The sequence below is a fragment of the Bos indicus x Bos taurus genome, chromosome 18 (assembly GCF_003369695.1).
Source record: "Bos indicus x Bos taurus breed Angus x Brahman F1 hybrid chromosome 18, Bos_hybrid_MaternalHap_v2.0, whole genome shotgun sequence".
Classification (NCBI taxonomy): Eukaryota; Metazoa; Chordata; class Mammalia; order Artiodactyla; family Bovidae; genus Bos; species Bos indicus x Bos taurus.
This window is the reverse complement of record NC_040093.1, coordinates 29,674,739-29,694,165: the sequence shown is the minus strand read 5'-3', so window position 1 is coordinate 29,694,165 and position 19,427 is coordinate 29,674,739. Positions and strand designations below refer to the sequence as shown.

General features: G+C 39.1%; 1 protein-coding gene across 2 annotated transcripts in view; it reads left to right on the top strand.

The window, feature by feature from the left end:
- Positions 1–19,427, top strand: part of TANGO6 (transport and golgi organization 6 homolog) — a 184,815-nt gene that overhangs the window by 44,039 nt on the left and 121,349 nt on the right. For both annotated transcript variants that reach the window (XM_027516145.1, XM_027516146.1), the window contains exons 8-12: positions 408–520; positions 2,186–2,362; positions 5,130–5,256; positions 6,978–7,169; positions 16,629–16,763. In XM_027516145.1, the coding sequence (XP_027371946.1) occupies positions 408–520; positions 2,186–2,362; positions 5,130–5,256; positions 6,978–7,169; positions 16,629–16,763 (744 nt within the window). The remainder of the gene's footprint in view (positions 1–407; positions 521–2,185; positions 2,363–5,129; positions 5,257–6,977; positions 7,170–16,628; positions 16,764–19,427) is intronic.

Sequence of the window (19,427 nt, the reverse complement as noted above, 5' to 3'; positions counted from 1 at the left end):
GCTTTTTTTTCTTTCAAATCTAGTCTTAAGCTTTTCTGTTTGCTTGTTAGTCCTAGTAGCAGGGCCTTTAGCAGTAAGATAACTATTGTATAGATGAATAGTAGATGAGGAGGCTCTGAGCTAGTCAGAAGTAGGAAAGGAATAGGTCAGAAAATGGGTCCATCTGCCTGGTTCCCCAGCAGTTCTTCAGGCTGCATGCATGAAGGGTGATACTTCATTTCAGTCTCGCTGTGTTTCAACCTGTCTGCCAATCTCAGGTGTTTTCCTTAGCCTTAGACTTAAAAATGTTCACCTTAGGACTGGAGTGTTACTTAAGGTAAGCCTTCAGCCCTGCTGATATGTGTGCGGTGTTTGACTCCCATTCCTCAGGCCTTGCACTCACTGTACCGCTGTGTCCTTTTCCCTAGGTGTATGTGGTCGGGAATGAACCTTTATCAGTTTTGGTGGATTCTCTGCTTCCTGTCCTGGGAGTCCTCTTCTCTCTTTACTGTTTTACCAAGCAGAGCGTGTCTCATCTAAGGTAAACAACCTAGAGAACCTTCTTGTTTGTAAACAGTGAAGTCTTTCTTGCATGTTGTTCTTCTTTTGAATATGACTTATGCCCCTTCGTAGTTGTTTTTTATTTTTTCTTTCAAGGTCAGAAAAACTTCTGACAGTCCTCTAGAAAAGAAAGAGTGCTTTGCAGATTGCAGGGGAATTGGATTTAGTTTCTAGAATGACCTTCCTCAGTCTCTGTTTTAGACATCAGAGGGAAAATCTCTGTACACGTATGAGCATGCCCCTGTTTGACCAGTGAACAATACTGCTACTGTATGTCTGGGGAGGAGGAAATAGAGGTTAGACCATGAACACCTTGTGAGCAATTAGAAATCAAGTTTGGGAAACCTGGATCTGAATGTGGCACTCTGTAATTTAGGCCTGGATTTGGTGTTTGTGCACAGTGTTAATGAGAAAGAAGGAGTTCCTCAGTCATCCAGAAAATAATCTTCTGTATTGAAATTTAAGTGGGACTCATTATGTATGGACACTGTTCTCACAGTGATTTGTGTTGTTTCTCTCTCCTTATTAGACTTAAATTGGAAGATTGGGATTGACACATACACACTACTAGGTATAAAATAGATAATAAGGACCTGCTGTATAGCACAGGGAACTCTACCCAATACTCGATAACGGCCTATATGGGAAAAGAACCTTAAAAAAGGGTGGATATATGTATAACTAATTCAGTTAGCTATACACCTGGAACTAATACAACATTGCAAATCAACTATACTCCAACAAAAATTTAAAAAATTTCTATCCTTTCCAAAGTCCTACAGAATTCTGATTTTTGGTGTTTGGAAATCCCCCCATATGTAATCTCATACACAGTAATATTATCTTCTTCATAGGGTTATTATGAAGACTAACTATATTGAAGTAAGTGTATAGCACTGTCCTTGGCAAATTATAAGCTCAATAAATAGTCATTATCATCATCATTGTTAACTGATAAAGGGAAGTACTCAGTCTGGCATATTATTCACAGCTTACATATTGCCTTTTGGTTAGGGTGTCACTGAAGCCTACAGCCATGAGGGAAGTGACAAGAGAAAGTGCATTGGAAGATGGAGGGTATAAATGTGTGAATTTGGCTTCTGAAGACCATTCCTATAATAACTCTTGTTCTAGTTTTGAAATTGAAGTCCTCACAGCACTATCATGTCTCATCAGACTGAGAAGGAAGAAGCAAACGTTTATTCCACTTCTCTCCTGGTTGACTGGCACAGATAAGAGGGGATAAGGAATCAGCTAGAATTTGCTGGTGTACTATTTCTTGGTCACCAGTTATTGGTCCCATTGATGGTAGATGGTTTGATCCGTGCCAGCATTCTTTCACAGTGCCTGGTCCAAAGGCAGTGAGTACACTTGGAATTAACAAAAAAAACCATGTGGGGCTCATGTGTCATATCAGAGCTGCTTCTACAGCCAGAGATTAGTCAGTCGCTCATCAAATTTCAGGATGTTTGCTTTCTGAAATTCTTAAGCATAGTTTCCGCTCCCACACGTCAGTAATACTAGGTGATTGTGCCAGCGTTTAGAATGCATGGAACCTGACAGTCATTCTTTCTTTTTCTGTGTTAACTTGTTAGACATGTAGAGTATGATGACAAGCTCATTTATAACTGCTTTTTTCTGCCAGGTCACTTTGCCAAGAGATCTTATTATGGATTCTGGGGAGACTGGAGAGAAAGAAGGCAATTGCTAGCCTGAAAGGATTTGCAGGGTTGGACAAATCTGTGCCCGCTCTCCATTCTCTGTGCCACTTTAGAGCTGCCACTCAGGGCGGCATTATGATCACCATCAAAGAGGCCTTTTGGTGAGTCCACCCATTCTTTGCTCTCTCTTCAGATTTAATTGTACCCAAAAGGCTGTTCTATGACTTGTCCACTAAGGGGCGCTGATAGAAAGGAAACCAGAAATTAGCAGCTGAGGTGTTATTTATAATCTCTAAGTGAAAGGTGACCCTTAAATGATCCTCCAGGTTTTTCCTAGATGCTAACTAATAGGTGCAGTTTACTGCAGTCTCACAGCTCTGTGTCATAACAAGCCCACTTATTTCGCGGAGTCTTTGCCAGTGAATCAGAGTAATTGGCAAACACCTTTCACCCTCAACACTGTAACAATCCAGTTCTCTTTCTGACATTCAAAATGGTATATGTGTGTTCAGAGTCAGACTTACTCCTAAGGGAAATTCTCTCAGAGCACTCTTACGGTAATTTTGTGATAGAGGTTTGTTTCTCTTAGGGATTGTTTAGAAAGCAGCTAACTGATGTTAGTGGAATGGATAATTTATTTCTCCTGTGTCTCACAAATGTATTTTACATTATTTCCATTTTCTGGGTGATATGTGTATATGTTACCACCTCAGAACATAAATTCTTGTTGATCAGAGTCCATGTAATATTTAACTGGTGGCAGCTGCTCTACTCAAATGTCATATCACATTCAAAGTCCTGCTGTTTGTTAAAGTGTTTAAGTCTAATATTTTTATTCATGGTCAGCTTGATTAAGTTTTTTTTTTTTTTGGTTAAGTTTTAAAACACGTATTCAATCAGAAAATTTTTCTATTTTTCGAACAGAAAAAAAATATTGATTGCAAATAGAACCATCAGTGTAGGTTTTGCAGTTACAACTATGCCCCTGAACAAAGGGAGCTTAATATTTTTTGTCATTTTTATTTAAAACCACTTTGGAACAGTTTAGAACCAATTTAGTGACTGCATAGAAAATTTCATAGTATTTGACTTATCAGCAGTTAAAACTTAGTGCTATCTTAACAAGTCTTTAGTGCAAGTATGTCAAAATCAATAGTTTCTATTGAAACTATAGTTTCTCTCTTTGGCAGGAAAAAAAGTAAATAGGCAGTGATAGAATGAATCTCCGTTCACTGCCAGAAGCGATAGATCCTTAACTAGGGGTCTCTACATGGACTTCTGGGACTCTATAATCCCCTTGAAATTACACACAAGGGATTTTTTATATGCAAATACAGATTCTTTGCTGAAAATAGGGTCCATAGCCTCCATTACATATTGAAGACACTCCATTTCTCCAGTAAGTTGACACTGTACCAGACTGGGATGGTGGGGTGGTGGTGGTGTCTTGGTGTGTGTGTTTACGATTTCTTTTAAAACTGCTCATGGTGTTCATCCCCCAAGCCCGTGGTCTTTATCGCCACTTACCTTTCACTCCACCATTCTGCCCAGCAGCATTAGTTATCAATAAGAAGTCTGATTAAAGAAACTAGAAGAGCAGCTTAGATTTTATCATCTTTGGATCCAGAATTTTTACTTTTCTGGAGCTAAATATGACTATTTGAAATTGATTCTTCCATTGCAGTTTTAAGAATGAATAAAACAATGCTTCTGAAGGTAATTGTTAGCATGTCTTTTTTTATTTTTTAAAGAATCTTTGAATATGGTATTTCATTTTGATAAGATGGTTCACAGAAGGTTAGACACAATTTCAGCTTTTCTTCTAACTTAAAATGTGTTGGAGATAACATGAATGATCTCTAAAAGATAGGATAATATAGGAAGTAATCCTAAACTTAACTTCTAGGTGATTCATTCTACTAAAGGATTATAAATACTATGTTACTAGTGAACCAGCAGATTGGGACATACTGCCCAGTGAGACTGTTTGCTAAATTAACTTTAATAATTGTACTTTTCACTGAAATGAAGCAACACCTGTCATTTTTTCCCTCAATTTAATCTGAAAGAAGTTTTGTTCTTTCATCACAAAAATAGTAAATGTTCTTTGTATAATATAAAAAAGCATAAAGAGGAAACAAAAGTTACCAACTGTCCTAATCACAGTTTACACGATTTTAGCGTCTTGTTTTTAGTGTATCTTCTGTACCTTTGTATTTATTTACGTGATATAGTATAAGAATATTATATGTTGGCTTTTTCACTTGTCTGATGAATGAAAACTAGAAGCCATAGTACCTTATGAGAATTTTCCTTAAACTTTTTGCAGAGATCACAACACTGTTTTTGATAATTTAGCCACAGTATTACTTGGAAATTCAGCCTGCTCAGTTTTCTGAATCTATGGATTTTTACAAGTCAACAATTGGCTCACTGAGATTGACTGAATCTCTTCCTATGAAGATTATGTCTTTTTCCCACTGCTCATAACCCTTAGCAGCTCATTGAAAAAAATCCAAGCTCCTTTGACTGGCATCCAACATTCTCTGTGATCTGGCCTCACTTTTCAGCCTTCTCTTGTCTCTTCTCTTCTTCAGGAACCAGAATATATGCATAAACCTGTACTTTAATTCCTCATTGCATTTGAAGCTTATTGAAATAATATCAATAGTGATCTTTCAACGTCCATCTTCAAATGAATCTTTTCCCCATTTGAGCAAATGACTATACAAAACATGATAGCCTAGCTTCTGAGAATAAATAACTTTTTCAGCATGGAGAAACAGGAAAATAATTTAAACATTTTTGAGCTTTATAATGATTTACTGTATGAAATTAACATGTTACTTTAGAAGATTATTAATGGGGTCTCCAAAAAAAAAAAAAAAAAGAATAACTCTGGGAAATAAATCTCCCCCTGCATTGCAGTGATGAAGATGAAGCCCTGTACCAAAAGGTGTCCTCAGAGCAGTGCCGAGTGGAGCACCTTGGGGGCTTGCTGTCCCATTGCCAGGAATGTGGTTTAGCAGGTGACTTCTTCATCTTCTGCTTGAAGGTAAGAATTGTGTATAGCTCACTGTCATTTTTATTCTAGGGTAGTATCAGGAGCACCTTTGAATTTGCCAGGCAGTCATAATTTTAGGTTCTAAAATTAGGTCTTAATTTAGGAGAAATAAAGTTAATAGGGTAATATTTGCTTTTCAGTAGCATTTGGTTCAGTCAAAAAGAAATTTACCTTCAGCAGTATACATAGGATCGAACTCCTTTGCGAGGTAATCTCCACTGAATTTTTAGAGATGACCAAAGTAAAGCGATTGATCTACGAAAGGGTTAATCTTTGCTCTGTGTTGACAGTAAGAACTCTTTTGAAGTTAATAGCAGGTTTTACAGCTGTGGAATAATCCCTCATCCTTTCTGACTGTTGTTTTGTCAGGTATTTGCAAAGGAGATTTAGCAGTTCTGCCCCTCTCATTTCATTTTGTAGCCACTTGAAGCCTTTTCCGGGTTTATTTCTTAGTCTGGTGGCTTTGTTTTCTTTTGCTCTAATGTCAGTAACTTACACCCTGTTACTCCTTATTTGCATTGTTAGAGACCATGAATCAGTGTCTCTGATTCCCTCTCATTGATCTCTGCCTTCTTTGGTATTTTCCCTAAAGAAAATGTCCACTCTAAGAGAATGTCTTTGGAGTTTAAGGTTGGTGTGGGTTGGGAGAATGAGAGGAGGAAATCAGGGCTAACGTTCCTAGAATTGAAGTGGGGGATACTTTTTTGAGGTTTCTCACCTCTCTTATTCACATTCATACCCCTGTGCAGCCACTCACTGTAAATAACATCCCAAGAAAATATTCTCCTAATTGGATGATTTTTTAAAATTTGTTTCAAAAAGTCAAAGGGCTTTGCTCTGAACCAAAGTTCCTCTACCTCGGTGCTATTGACATGTTGGGCTAGGTATTTGTTTCTTTGAGTGGGGGCTTCCTGTCCATCATAGGATGTTTACCAGCATCCCTGACCTCTACTCAGAGATGTCTGTGTCATCTCCCAGTTATGACAACCAAAAATGTCCCTCAGCATTGCTAAGTGCCCACTGGAGAGCAAAATTGCCCAGAAACAGTTGGGCACCACTGCTCTAAACTGTCAGTTATTAATACTGTGGTTAAAGTATTCATTATTATGGAACTTAAGGTTTTCCTTTCCCACGGAAATTTACAGATGAAAGCTAGGGAAAATCTTATAAAACCCACAGTAATGAATTACCTGTTAGTAGAAGTTCAGTTCTGAATATCCTAGGGAAAAAGAACTCTGGTGGTAAAAGCATCTAATAGTCACTGAAAAGGGTTTGGAAATGTTATATGACCTCAGTTCAAGGGAGGCTAGTGGTAGAGATCATAAAAATAGTGATAAAGTAAGTAGTTTGTCAGGCTAGTTCTTTGTGTGTGTTTATGATTTTTATTGTAAAGTTTATCATTTTCATATACTTGGCACATTGATATATGTATTACTCTGCAGCTTACCTCTTCCATTCAGTTGTGTTTTTAAGATTATATTGATATCTGTGTAGATCTAGTTCATTTATTTCAACTGCTGCAATATAGTAAATACATCACAGCTTATTCTCTTATCGAAGGACATTTGTTTCCAGTTTTTGGCTATTATAACTAATGCTGTAATGAACAGAGACTGGTTCTCCATATATACATTTCAAATGAGTTTTCTGTTTTTAAAGTCCTTAGTTCTGTAGGATTTTTCTTTACTTTTTCTTTTCTCCCACACTGATAGGAATTAACTCACGTGGCTGTGGAAGATGAAACAGAGTTAAAAATGAAGTCTTTCTCCAACAAAAGCCTTTTGGAATTAGAACAGCACCAGACTCTTCTGGTGGAAGGTCAGGAGCGGAAGCTGCTGGTTCTCCAACTGGTGGCTCTTCTGTGTGAGAGAATGTCTGAGCAGATATTCACCAACATCACTCAGGTCAGTGGCTGCCACATAACGGATCCCAGCCTGGTGGTATTTGTCTGTTTTGGTTTCTTTCATTCTTTCCCAAAGATATTTTTTAAAATGTCACTCAGAGTGTGTTTTGATGACACTTGTATCAGTGCTACACCTGGAATTCTGGTTAAAAGTAAATTACTGAGCCACACCAGACTAAGAGAATCAGTACTTTCATAGGTCCTGGGAATTGTCATGTTTAACAAGCTCTTGAAGTGGTTCTTGTGCACATAAAACAGAACTGTTTTAAATATTTATATATCTCAGTGGTTTTCAACTTTTGGTGCAAATAAATTGCCTGGGATCTTTTTCCTAATATTGATGCCCAGCCCACTTTTAGAAATTCTGATTCAGTATGTCTACATTAGAGTCTGGGCATATGTATTTTTTATTTTAAGCTCCATAGATAATTTTAATGTACACTAAAAGTTGAGAATGAGGGACTTCTCTGGCAGTCCAGTTGTTAGGACTCTGGCCTTTCAATGCAGAGTGCACGGGTTCAACCCCTGGTCTGGGAACTAAGATCCTGTAAGCTATATGTCATGGCAGGAAAAAAAAAATGTTGAGAATGATTAAAACTCAAATTTGAAAAAAAAAAAATCACTAATGATCACATTGAATTTTATAGGTCCTCTAACAGCTTATCACAACCTGTGAAGTGTTTTTGTTGCCTTTTTATTTTGCCAGTGAAGTTTACAGATTTTATTTAGTGCCTTCAGGATCAAGTAACTGTGGATCAGATCAGTGCTTGAATTTAACGGCTCAGCCTTTTTTTTTTTTTTTTTGGCCAGCGTTTTTTACATACATATATATTTATTTATTTATTTTTGGCGGTGCTGGATTTTTACTACTGAAAGGGCTTTTCTCTAGCTGCAGCGAGCAAGGGCTACTCTTCATTGCAGTGCACGGGCTTCTCATTGCAGTGGCTTCTCTTGTTATGGAGCATGGTCTCTGGGGCCTGCAGGCTTCAATAGCTGTGGCACATGGACTCAGTGGTTGAGCTCAGGGGCTCTAGAACATGGCTTAATAGTTGTGATGCATGGGCTTAGCTGCTCCACAGCATGAGGGATCTTCCTGGACCAGGGAATGAATGTGTCTCCTGCATTGCTAAGCAGATTCTTTACCTCTGAGCCACTAGGGAAACCTTTTGCCAGCATTTTTTAAAAGTAGGAATTAAAAGTACTAAAGCATAGGCAGTGTAGTCATATTTTACCCTTTACCACAGTTGGTTGTGGCTTGGTTGGTGAATAATCAGCTGTGAGATGGTCTGATTGTCACACTTAAATCTGACACTCCAGCTCTTTGTATCATCGTCATTGTCCTCTGCCTTCGGGTGTTGCTAAGCAGCATTTCACTACAGCTCCTGCTGAGAAATTTTGCAGCTGCCTGTCAGCTCTGACTTATCGTGCCTGTTTAATGAGATTTATGCTCATGATTTCTTTTCTGGCCTCTTACTCCTTCAGTTCATTGACCCTGTATTACTCAGTAGGGTGATTTGTTTCTCCTGTGTTTATATCAATTCGCTAAAGAATTTTTCACCCAGACCTTGTTTTTGTCTCAGGATGCCCATTGGAAAGGGAAATGGTTTAAAAACTGATATGACTTAAACTTTCCCACTTATCTCCCTTTGCTCCTAATTAAGGAACAATGGCATTAGGCTGATACAAAAGTGATTTGTCCCATTAAATTTTCCTTCATCTGAGGTTGAACTGTATCATGACAAAAAGGACCACACAAAACCCCACTAAACTGCATCTTGTAGACTTAGTGATGGTGATAATTTTGGTATGTTATTTTGAAATACATACATGCATATGGATAAATTATAAGTAATAAATTAAAAGTAATTTTGTTAATATCATTAGGAATGAAGACTTTCAGTATAAAAAATAAAAGAGTTTAATGAATTTAAGTTAAGTAGAACCCCTGTCATATTAAATTTTAACTGGAAGTGTTTGTTTGAACTCATAGTTTATTTTTCTCATTTTCAAAAACAGATATTTCCTAGCTCAGTCCATTGTCCGTGCCAAGAAGCAATGACAGTCCAGTAGCCCTAAGCATCACTAGTACCAGATTATAGTTTCTAATCACCACTTCCTACCAGAAGAACACGAAGCTCATTGGATTAAAGGTCCAGGGCAGAAATTGTACAGTGTAAGCCTCAGGACATCTTGTTGTGCCTGAAAACCAGGAAGCAGTCTGAGATTAACAGGCTCATGTCAGTAGCGTTCAGAAGTTAACTTTGGAGGGGCTCCCACTGACCACAGGTAGGACAATTTGAGCATGAAAGAGAATAATGCCTGCAGTGGATTGAAATGCATCTAGTTCCCCCCCGAAAGGTATCTTGTAGGACATCTTTGGAGGTTCCTAGGTGATCAGTTCACTACTTTGTAAATCGATAAATGCAGGGAAAGAATAAGACATTTATCTTTCCTGTGGGAATTATGTTTCCATGTAATTAGTCAATGAAGAAATTTTTTTCTTTGTGTAAGAGCCACAGCTGGAAAATTCAAAATGAGAACTAGAAAATTATATCAATATTTTGCAATCCCCTAATGAAATAATCGATTGAGGTAGCAATCATCAGTGTCTACAAAAACCATTAGGGATACTTTATAATGAATGTATTAGGCCAAATATACCCAAACCATCTGATCCTTTCTTCTCCCAGCATTTAATTATAAAAACTTTCAAAAATTTCGAAGAATTTTATAGTGATTATCTGGATGTCCACCACCTAGATTCTGTCATTAGTCTTTTACTGTATTTGCTTTATCACATTTTTATCTATATCTCCATCTGCCTGTCCATTTTATTTTTGGTGAATTTCAGGGTTAATGCTAATATCAGTATGTCATTGTTCAGTTGCCCAGTGATGTCTGACGCTTTGACTCATTTCAGAGAGTCAAAGAAAGAGTGTTCGTATATGTTTCCCTATATATTTCAGCTTATTCTGATTATTTTTTTTTTTGGTTGCATTGTGTGGCTTGTGGAATCTTAGTTCCCCAACCAGGGATTAAACCTGCACCCTCAGCAGTGAAAGCAAGTAATCCCAATCACTAGACTGCCAGGGAATTCACTGGGCTGAGTAATCTTAGCATCACTATAAAAAGAGAAGCAGACATTATGATGTGCCTCTCATGTAATGCAGTACGACATATGCCATACCACCAGGAAGTGTTCTTCCTCTCCAAACCCCCAAACAATATAAAACAATCCCCATCCCCTCACCACCCCACAGGATAAAGGAGCAAATTAAGTGCAATGAAGAAGCAATTAGCCAAATCCATGATGCAGGAAATTCCATAGTACAAATGACCCAGTTTCTTCATCAGATAAATGGCATTAAGGAGGGACAGGGCTGTTGCAGCTTAAAAGGGACTTGCGACCTATCAGGGAAGTGTAATGAGTGGTTCTTGATTCAAACAAACCAATTGTACCAAGACATTTTTGTGAAAGTCATGGACCCAGTGTTAGAAGATATAAATAATTTGTTTTTTGTGTATTTGTAGTAAAGGTAGTTACGTAAAAGGGGCTTCCCAGATAGCTCAGTTGGTAAAGAATCCGCCTGCTGTGCAGGAGACCCCAGTTTGATTCCTGGGTCAGGAAGATCCCCTGGAGAAGGGATAGGCTACCCACTCCAGTATTCTTGGGCTTCCCTGGTGACTCAGACAGTAAAGAAGAATCTGCCTGCAATGAAGGAGACCTGGATTTGATCCCTGAGTTGGGAAGATCCTCTGGAGGAGGGCATGGCAACCCACTCCAGTATTCTTGCCTGGGAAGTCCCCATGGACAGAGGAGCCTGGTGGCCTACAGTCCATGAGGTCACAAAGAGTCGGACACGACTGAGCGTCTAAACACAGCACAGTTATGTAAAAAGACACATCTCTCTATTTGTTACAAATGCATATTGAAGAGTTCCTGGATGAAAGATGAAAAATTTTAAAAACTGTGTTCATTAGAAGAATGATTAATAAATTGTGATATATTCATACAATGGAAAAAAAAACTGTGTTGGCAAATGGTATATTAGTATGTGAGATAATGCAGAGAAGAATGAGGCATGGAATGGTCTTTACTGATTCAGAGCCCTGTTCCAACTCCCAAGTTCTTTTATTCCATTAATATGTATTAAGGGCCTACTATGTGCCACCTACTCTTCTGGGTATCAGAGACATAGCAGTGAACAAAACAGACATATCTGTGCTCTCATGGAGCTTCAGTCAGTTCAGTTCAGTCGCTCAGTTGTGTCCGAATCTTTGCGACCCCATGAATTGCAGCCCACCAGGCCTCCCTGTCCATCACCAACTCCCGGAGTTCACTCAGACTCACGTCCATCGAGTCGGTGATGCCATCCAGCCGTCTTATCCTCTGTCGTCCCCTTTTCCTCCTGCCCCCAATCCCTCCCAGCATCAGAGTCTTTTCCAATGAGTCAACTCTTTGCATGAGGTGGCCTAAGTATTGGAGTTTCAGCGTTAACATCATTCCTTCCAAAGAAATCCCAGGGCTGATCTCCTTCAGAATGGACTGGTTGGATCTCCTTGCTGTCCAAGGGACTCTCAGGAGTCTTCTCCAACACCACAGTTCAAAAGCATCAATTCTTCGGCGCTCAGCTTTCTTCACAGTCCAACTCTCACATCCGTACATGAACACTGGAAAAACCATTGCCTTGACTAGACGGACCTTTATTGGCAAAGTAATGTCTCTGCTTTTGAATATGCTATCTAGGTTGGTCATAACTTTTCTTCCAAGGAGTAAGCGTCTTTTAATTTCATGGCTGCAGTCACCATCTTCAGTGGTTTTGGAGCCTAGAAAAATAAAGTCTGACACTGTTTCCACTGTTTCCCCATCTATTTCCCATGAAGTGATGGGACCAGATGCTATGATCTTAGTTTTCTGAATGTTGAACTTTAAGCCAACTTTTTCACTCTCCACTTTCACTTTCATCAAGAAGCTTTTTAGTTCCTCTTCACTTTCTGCCATAAGGGTGGTGTCATCTGCATATCTGAGGTTATTGATATTTCTCCTGGCAGTCTTGCTTCCAGCTTGTGCTTCCCTCAGCCCAGCGTTTCTCATGATGTACTCTGCATATAAGTTAAATAAGCAGGATGACAATATACAGCCTTGACGTACTCCTTTTCCTATTTGGAACCAGTCTGTTATTCCATGTCCAGTTCTAACTGGAGCTTACATTCATATGTATATATAGAGAGACAGTAAACAAGGCAAAATACACAGCATGTTAGATGGTGATAAGCACTAGAAAGAAAAAATCTAACAAGGAAAGGGATGGTGAAGGGAGTGTGGTAAGGTAAATAGGGTGGTCATGGAGAATCTCACTGAGAAAAGTAACTTTTGAGCAAAGATCTGAAGCAGGGAAGGAGGGAGCCATTGATATACCTAGGGGAAGAGTGTTTCAGATGAGAGGGAGTATGCCCAGAGTGTGGCAGGATCAGCAAGGGGGCAGTGTATATGGAGTGGAATGAACAAGATTCCCTTTTTCCTGCCCTTCCAGGAAACTGCCACCCTCTGCACCATTCTGTAACTAGATCACTGTAATTGGCAGAGTAAAAGGGGTTCTATTTTCATATGTTACATTTTTTAACATAAGTAACACCTGCACCTGCTCACTGTAAAAATATTTAAGCCACATAAGAGTACAAATTTATAAAAAGTAGAGACTTCTGATTAAAGATGCTATATTGAACAAAAGATGGTGTTTATCTGTTCCCTCTGGAAACCACAGTGACCAGCAGAGCAGGAGAGGAGATACAGTAGGTCAAAGAGAGTAACTAGAAGATAGTAGCAACTTCAGAAGATGGAAAGCCAAGTGCTTGCATGAGAGAAGTCAGGAAGCAAAGCCATGTGCCTCTAAAGAGCTGTTAAAAGTTGTTTTTTTTTTTTTTTAATTTTATTTTATTTTTAAACTTTACATAATTATATTAGTTTTGCCAAATATCAAAATGAATCCACCACAGGTATGCATGTGTTCCCCATCCTGAACCCTCCTCCCTCCTCCCTCCCCATACCATCCCTCTGGGTCGTCCCAGAGCACTAGCCCCAAGCATCCAGTATCGTGCATCGAACCTGGACTGGCATCTCGTTTCATACATGCTATTTTACATGTTTCAGTGCCATTCTCCCAAATCTTCCCACCCTCTCCCTCTCCCACAGAGTCCATAAGACTGTTCTATACATCAGTGTCTCTTTTGCTGTCTCGTACACAGGGTTATTGTTACCATCTTTCTAAATTCCATATATATGCGTTAGTATACTGTATTGACCCAATCAAAAAATGGGCCAAAGAACTAAATAGACATTTCTTCAAAGCAGACATACAGATGGCTAACAAACACATGAAAAGATGCTCAACATCACTCATTATCAGAGAAATGCAAATCAAAACCACTATGAGGTACCATTTCACATCAGTCAGAATAGCTGCGATCCAAAAGTCTACAAATAATAAATGCTGGAGAGGGTGTGGAGAAAAGGGAACCCTCTTACACTGTTGGTGGGAATGCAAACTAGTACAGCCACTATGGAGAACAGTGTGGAGATTCCTCAAAAAACTGGAAATAGAACTGCCTTATGATCCAGCAATCCCACTGCTGGGCATACACACTGAGGAAACCGGAAGGGAAAGAGACACGTGTACCCCAATGTTCATCGCAGCACTGTTTATAATAGCCAGGACATGGAAGCAACCTAGATGTCCATCAGCAGATGAATGGATAAGAAAGCCATGGTACATATACACAATGGAGTATTACTCAGCCATTAAAAAGAATACATTTGAATCAGTTCTAATGAGGTGGATGAAACTGGAGCCTATTATACAGCGTGAAGTAAGCCAGAAGGAAAAACACCAATACAGTATGTTAAAAGTTTTTTGAGAAAAGGGGGAAAAAGGCAAACCACTTCTCTCTGCAGAAGCCTGGAAGGACTGGGGGCACCAGATGAGCCCTAAAGATGGAGCTGAATTTGAACCATGTTGACAAGCTCCACAAGAGTCAGAAGACTATTTGATTCCTTCTTTAACTTTGTACAACCACCTCCCCTCCCCAGCAAAAAACTAGAGGTTTATTGTTGAGAGAGGTTGAACCCAGAGACTTTGAACTTGGCTGATGCAGCATGCTGCAGAATGGGAGGATTAAGTCGAAGTCTGCAGACTTAACAGTGAGGCCTCAGCTCCCTTATAGTCATCTGTAAGGGCAGTGTTGGCAATAGGTTTACATATCCCCAAAGGATCATTGTGACGATTTAAGTGAGTAAATACCTATAACACATTCAGAACAGTACCTGGTAAATTGTAAATGCTTACTATTGTCACTAAAATAGCTAAGTAAAACCAGTTGCCTCTGTAGAATCAGATGGGGAGAAATAGGGTAGGCAATTGCCATTTTTTTATTATAAACTTTCACGAGTATTTGGCTTTTAGAATGACATTGCTTTACAAAAATGTTTAAGTAAAAAATAAAGGTGTCTTCCATTGTCTGCTCAATACACATAAATTCTAGAACCAACAGCAGTCACATACCTACCTATTCTCGTGGCTGACAGTTCATAAAATCACAGGAAATGATTAGTGGGGGAGGAGGTGTTGTCAAAATGGGTATACAGGTTTTGTTGTTACAGGAAAGTTTAGGAGCAAAGGTACTTCATGAATAATAATATCAGCTGGCTGTCATACCAGTTAACAGCACCCAGGTTTTTTTTTTTTTTTTTCCTTTAATACACATACAAACTGAAAGTTTCTTTCTTAACAAAATTAGGATCATACTACTTGTTTAGCAATATTAAGCATAGTAGATAGATCAATCTATAGTGGGGTAGATAGATCAGTAGGTAGTTAGGCAGAGAGATAGAGGACAGGAATTTAGAATAAGTTGGAAGGCTACATAATTCTGTTCCAGCATTTTAACAGTGTATTTTCGCTGAAATAGAAGCTTCCTGTAATCAAGGAGTGTTTTAGAAGACTCTTTGAAGTCAAAATAGGTGGAACCCAAGATGGTAGATGCACCAGTTTTTCTGGGAAAAGCCAGTGTCCTTAACTTCTAGTAATCAATAAATTCTCAGGCTTGAGAGGGTTGCCATAACCCGTGTTGTTTATTTCAGTAAGTGGAACTTTTAATAACCTTTCTAGTTTCCTGCCTGACCTCCAAAAGACAAGTGTTAACAAGCCATTCTCCTAACTTTAAGTCTGCAATAAAGATTGTAGCATAGCATGTGATTTGCCTAGAGAGTTGAACATACAAGCTTGCATGTTATTTAGAGGCTTATTATGACCTATCTCAGCCATCCCATTTTCAAGTTGATTTTTCCCTTTTGAGCCATTAATCCTAAATGTAAGTGTGAGTGTGTGTACATGTATGTGTGTGTGCACATATATAGGTATGTGCAGGCATCTTTTAATTCAAATGTGTTTCTACTTAAGATGATTAATCAAAGCACAGTTAAAATAATGCTGACCAAATTAATTTCATTTAAGGCTTAGTTGTTATCCAGATGCTGTGTAAACTCTTGTATATGAATAATCTTAATCCTTTAAAACCATTCAATACTTTGAAAAATGACTCTGGATTGGTTGTGCAGATCATTTGGGGACATTGAATTCTAAATAGAATGAATGCCTTTTTGCATATTCTTTGCCTACTAGAACTAGTCTATCAAAATGGGAGTAAGGAATATTTGAGGAGGAATCCTCATTAGGAGAAACAGATCTAAGACACTCGGAGATGGTCAGAAATTTAACAAATCATCTTTCATTTAAATTTCCCAGCAAAATTCACAAAAAGTAAAGGAAGGTAAGATGGTGTATTAAAAGATTTGAGAAAGTGTAAGTGGACTTTCTCATTTATTGACTGTATGGCTTTGAGCAGATCACCTCTTTTTAAAAATTGTGTTTATTTACTTATTTTTGGCTATGCTGGGTCCTCGCTGCTGCTCAGGGGCTTTCTGCAGTGCTGGCGAGCCGGGGCTACTGTCTAGCTGCTTACATGGGCTTCTTACTGTGGTGGATTCTCTTGTTTCAGAACATGGGCTCTAGAGCCCAGGCTTAGTAGTTGTGGTCTAGGGCTTATGCCCCGTGGCATGTGGAATCTTCCCGGACCAGGGTTTGAACCCATGTCCCCTGCATTGGCAGTGGATTCTCAACAACTGAACTATCAGGGAAGCCCTCCAAATCACCTAAGTCTGAGATTCTTCTTCTGAAAATGAGGACAAGAATACATCCTAGAGCTGATGTGACGCCTAGGTGAACTGGTGCATGTAGAACCCTGAGCACCGTGCCTGCTGCACAGTAGCAGTTGTTCTTGAAGCTTCTTGCTATTGTGACGTTGATGAGGGAGAAAATGAAGATGTAGACATCAGATGTAAAGAGCATTTTGAGTTTGTTTTTTTCTTGCTCCTTGCTGATTCTAGATTTCATTTCTGTGGTAGGTTGTGGACTTTGTAGCAGCAACCCTGCAGCGAGCATGTGCAAGCTTGGCCCACCAGGCAGAGAGCACCGTGGAGTCACAGACACTGAGCATGTCCATGGGGCTGGTGGCCGTCATGCTGGGAGGAGCCGTTCAGGTGAGTTGGAAAAGTGAGCCAAACTTGAAAGGAGGGAGAAGAGAAAAACCTTCCTATCCATACCCCGTGAGAAGTCAGAATGGCTACTGCACACAGTAGAACTGGGCCAAACAAGTCAGGTTGTTGATAAGAATTCTCTCCAAGTAGAAGACAAGAAAACAGTACCACTTCCTCTTTGTTACCTGGGTAGACTTCCCCATCAAAAGGGCAGGGCCCTTTCTGACTGGGTGTAAGCTGGATTTGGAAATACCTGTTTTGCATCTATGGTGAATACTAGATTCTCTGGCCTTCACTGTACTGGTTCTCTGAAGCTCAGCCCTTGTTGCTGCTGCTGTTGTCAGGGAAGAATCTTTGTAACCTACCGGCTACATAGGATTCCATGTTTTCAATAGTTCCATTTTGGCACAGGATCCATTGTTCAACTCATATCATGTGGCATGTTAAAAGTTTTGTTTCCAGTGCATGTATCTTTTACATACTTAATTTATAATTTTTAAGCTTTATTCACTCAAAAAATATGTATTGCCTTGTTATGTGCCAAACGCTGAGCCAAGGTGCTGGAAATGGGGCAGTGGATGAAGCAGACATGGTCCCTCCTGCCATGAAGCTTAGAACCCATGAGGGAGCCAGGCATTAAATGATTGTGTCAAAAAATAGAATTGAGTGAAGTACCTCAAGTAGAGGGTACCAAGAGAACATAACATCTAACCTAGGCTGGGGAGATTTCCATAAGGACTATCTATATAAGTTTAAGCTAAGACTTGATGCATAGGAGTTTGGGAGTGTGTGTAGGGCAGATGGAGGGGCCTCTTTCAATGACAGAGCATCATGTATGAGGACTGGAAGCAGGAAGGAGCTCTGAATACTTAAGACACTGATAGAAGGCTGTGTAGCTGAACTGTAGAGACAGGAGTCAGAACAAAGTGGAAAGGTAAGCACCTGTGTGTGTGACATATCACATTAGGTTAGAAGACTGCGAGAAAGTGAAGTAGGATTAGTGCAAGTATTATGAAATCTTCCCTGAAATCAAACTGGACAGAACTCTTAGCAATGAGTAGGGAACTCCTCTGGGAATGGATGTTTGAGTTTAAGGATTAAATTCTGATACTGATTCTTGATCTATTAGAATTTGCCTCTCTCTAGCTTGTCCTTTAGGAGAAAAGAAATTTTATTTGGGCCTGTTGTTAATGTGAAACCCATTTTTGGTAGATTTACTTAGCACTCCTAATTTTTTATTTTTTTGGAAAAAAGCACTTTTGGTTCAGTTACTGTATCATATTCCTCCTGTTAGAGCTGTCAAGGAGGAGTTCACCAAGGAAATTGTTTTTCCCTTTGGCTGCACTAAGCAGCATGTGGGAATCTTAGTTTCCCTGACCAGGGATCGAACTTGGCACCCCCTGCCTTTGGAACGTTGAATCTTTATCATTGGACCACCAGGGAAGTCCCTGGAATAATTTTTCTTAAGTTGTACTATTAATGGATTTAGTTGACCTGATTGATTTGTGTTTTTCTGGTTGAGTATTGATTTGAAAAATCTTTATTTCCGTAGTTGAGAGTGTGCTTTTTTGCTTATTTAACACTTAGAATTTCAAACCGTGTCGCAAAACAGAACACAGAAATCTCCAATTCCTTTTTGAAGTCCATTATTGTGGGGCTGGTTATGCAGATTAGTCCTGTTCTAACAGATACTCACCTGACTGATGCAGATGTAGTATAGCCTTTACCGTGACCCTGCCCTTCCATGAGCCATCCTGACTCACCGACTATATCCTGAATTCCTCTGACTTTGCAGTTAAAGGGAACATAACACGTCACCCCTATACCTTTGCCCTAGATCTATTAATTTTTTTTTCTCTTTGATTGAAGGATTTATAAGTGGCTTCTATAGTAATGCTAGGTTTTCTGTCTTTCTATTAGAAAAAAAAGTCATGATCCTGAATTATATTTTCAGATGTTCATTGTCAGGCTAGGCTAGGTTTTTGCTTCAAAGTCTAGAAGGTTTCATTGTACCTATCCCTGATCATGATTCATTGTTTTAGCTAATGAAACAGAATCTAACAGCTTTTGAACCTTTCTTTCCTTTCTAATTTATATAAATAAGATGATTATTAGAACATAGTGTCTAAGAAGAGGAGCTGATTTGGAGAAAGTATAGGCTTAAGGCTGCTAGCTAGACAGCTGTAATTCCAAATGTATTTTCTAAATGTCAAGACTGATCATCAATAAAAGTATGGTATTGATGACTTCCCTGTGCCCTCAGGAAGCAGTTTATGCATGATGTTCCAGGGCCCACAGAGTCCTCTGAAGCCCTGCTGCGTGGAGCAGACATGGTCTTGGAGGGCTGGGACTTGAACCCAAACCTTGAGATTTCATGCTGTTAATACTTTTCCAAGAGTATCATAAGATGAACTCAATCAGGAAATGTTTATCAAGTGTCTGTTCCCTCATGGAGTTTACCTTCAAGTTCCACTTGTAAGTTAATTCAGTAACATTATAAATAAGGACCTAGACATATAAACTGCTCAGCTAAATGTATGAAGAAACATAGGTGATACACAAAAAATGAGAACACAAGGTAAATGTAAGTATTTTTCAGAATTAGGAATTTTTTGGTCAGCATTTTATTGCTGGAAGAGACTTTTGGATTCTTCCAAAATAATAATT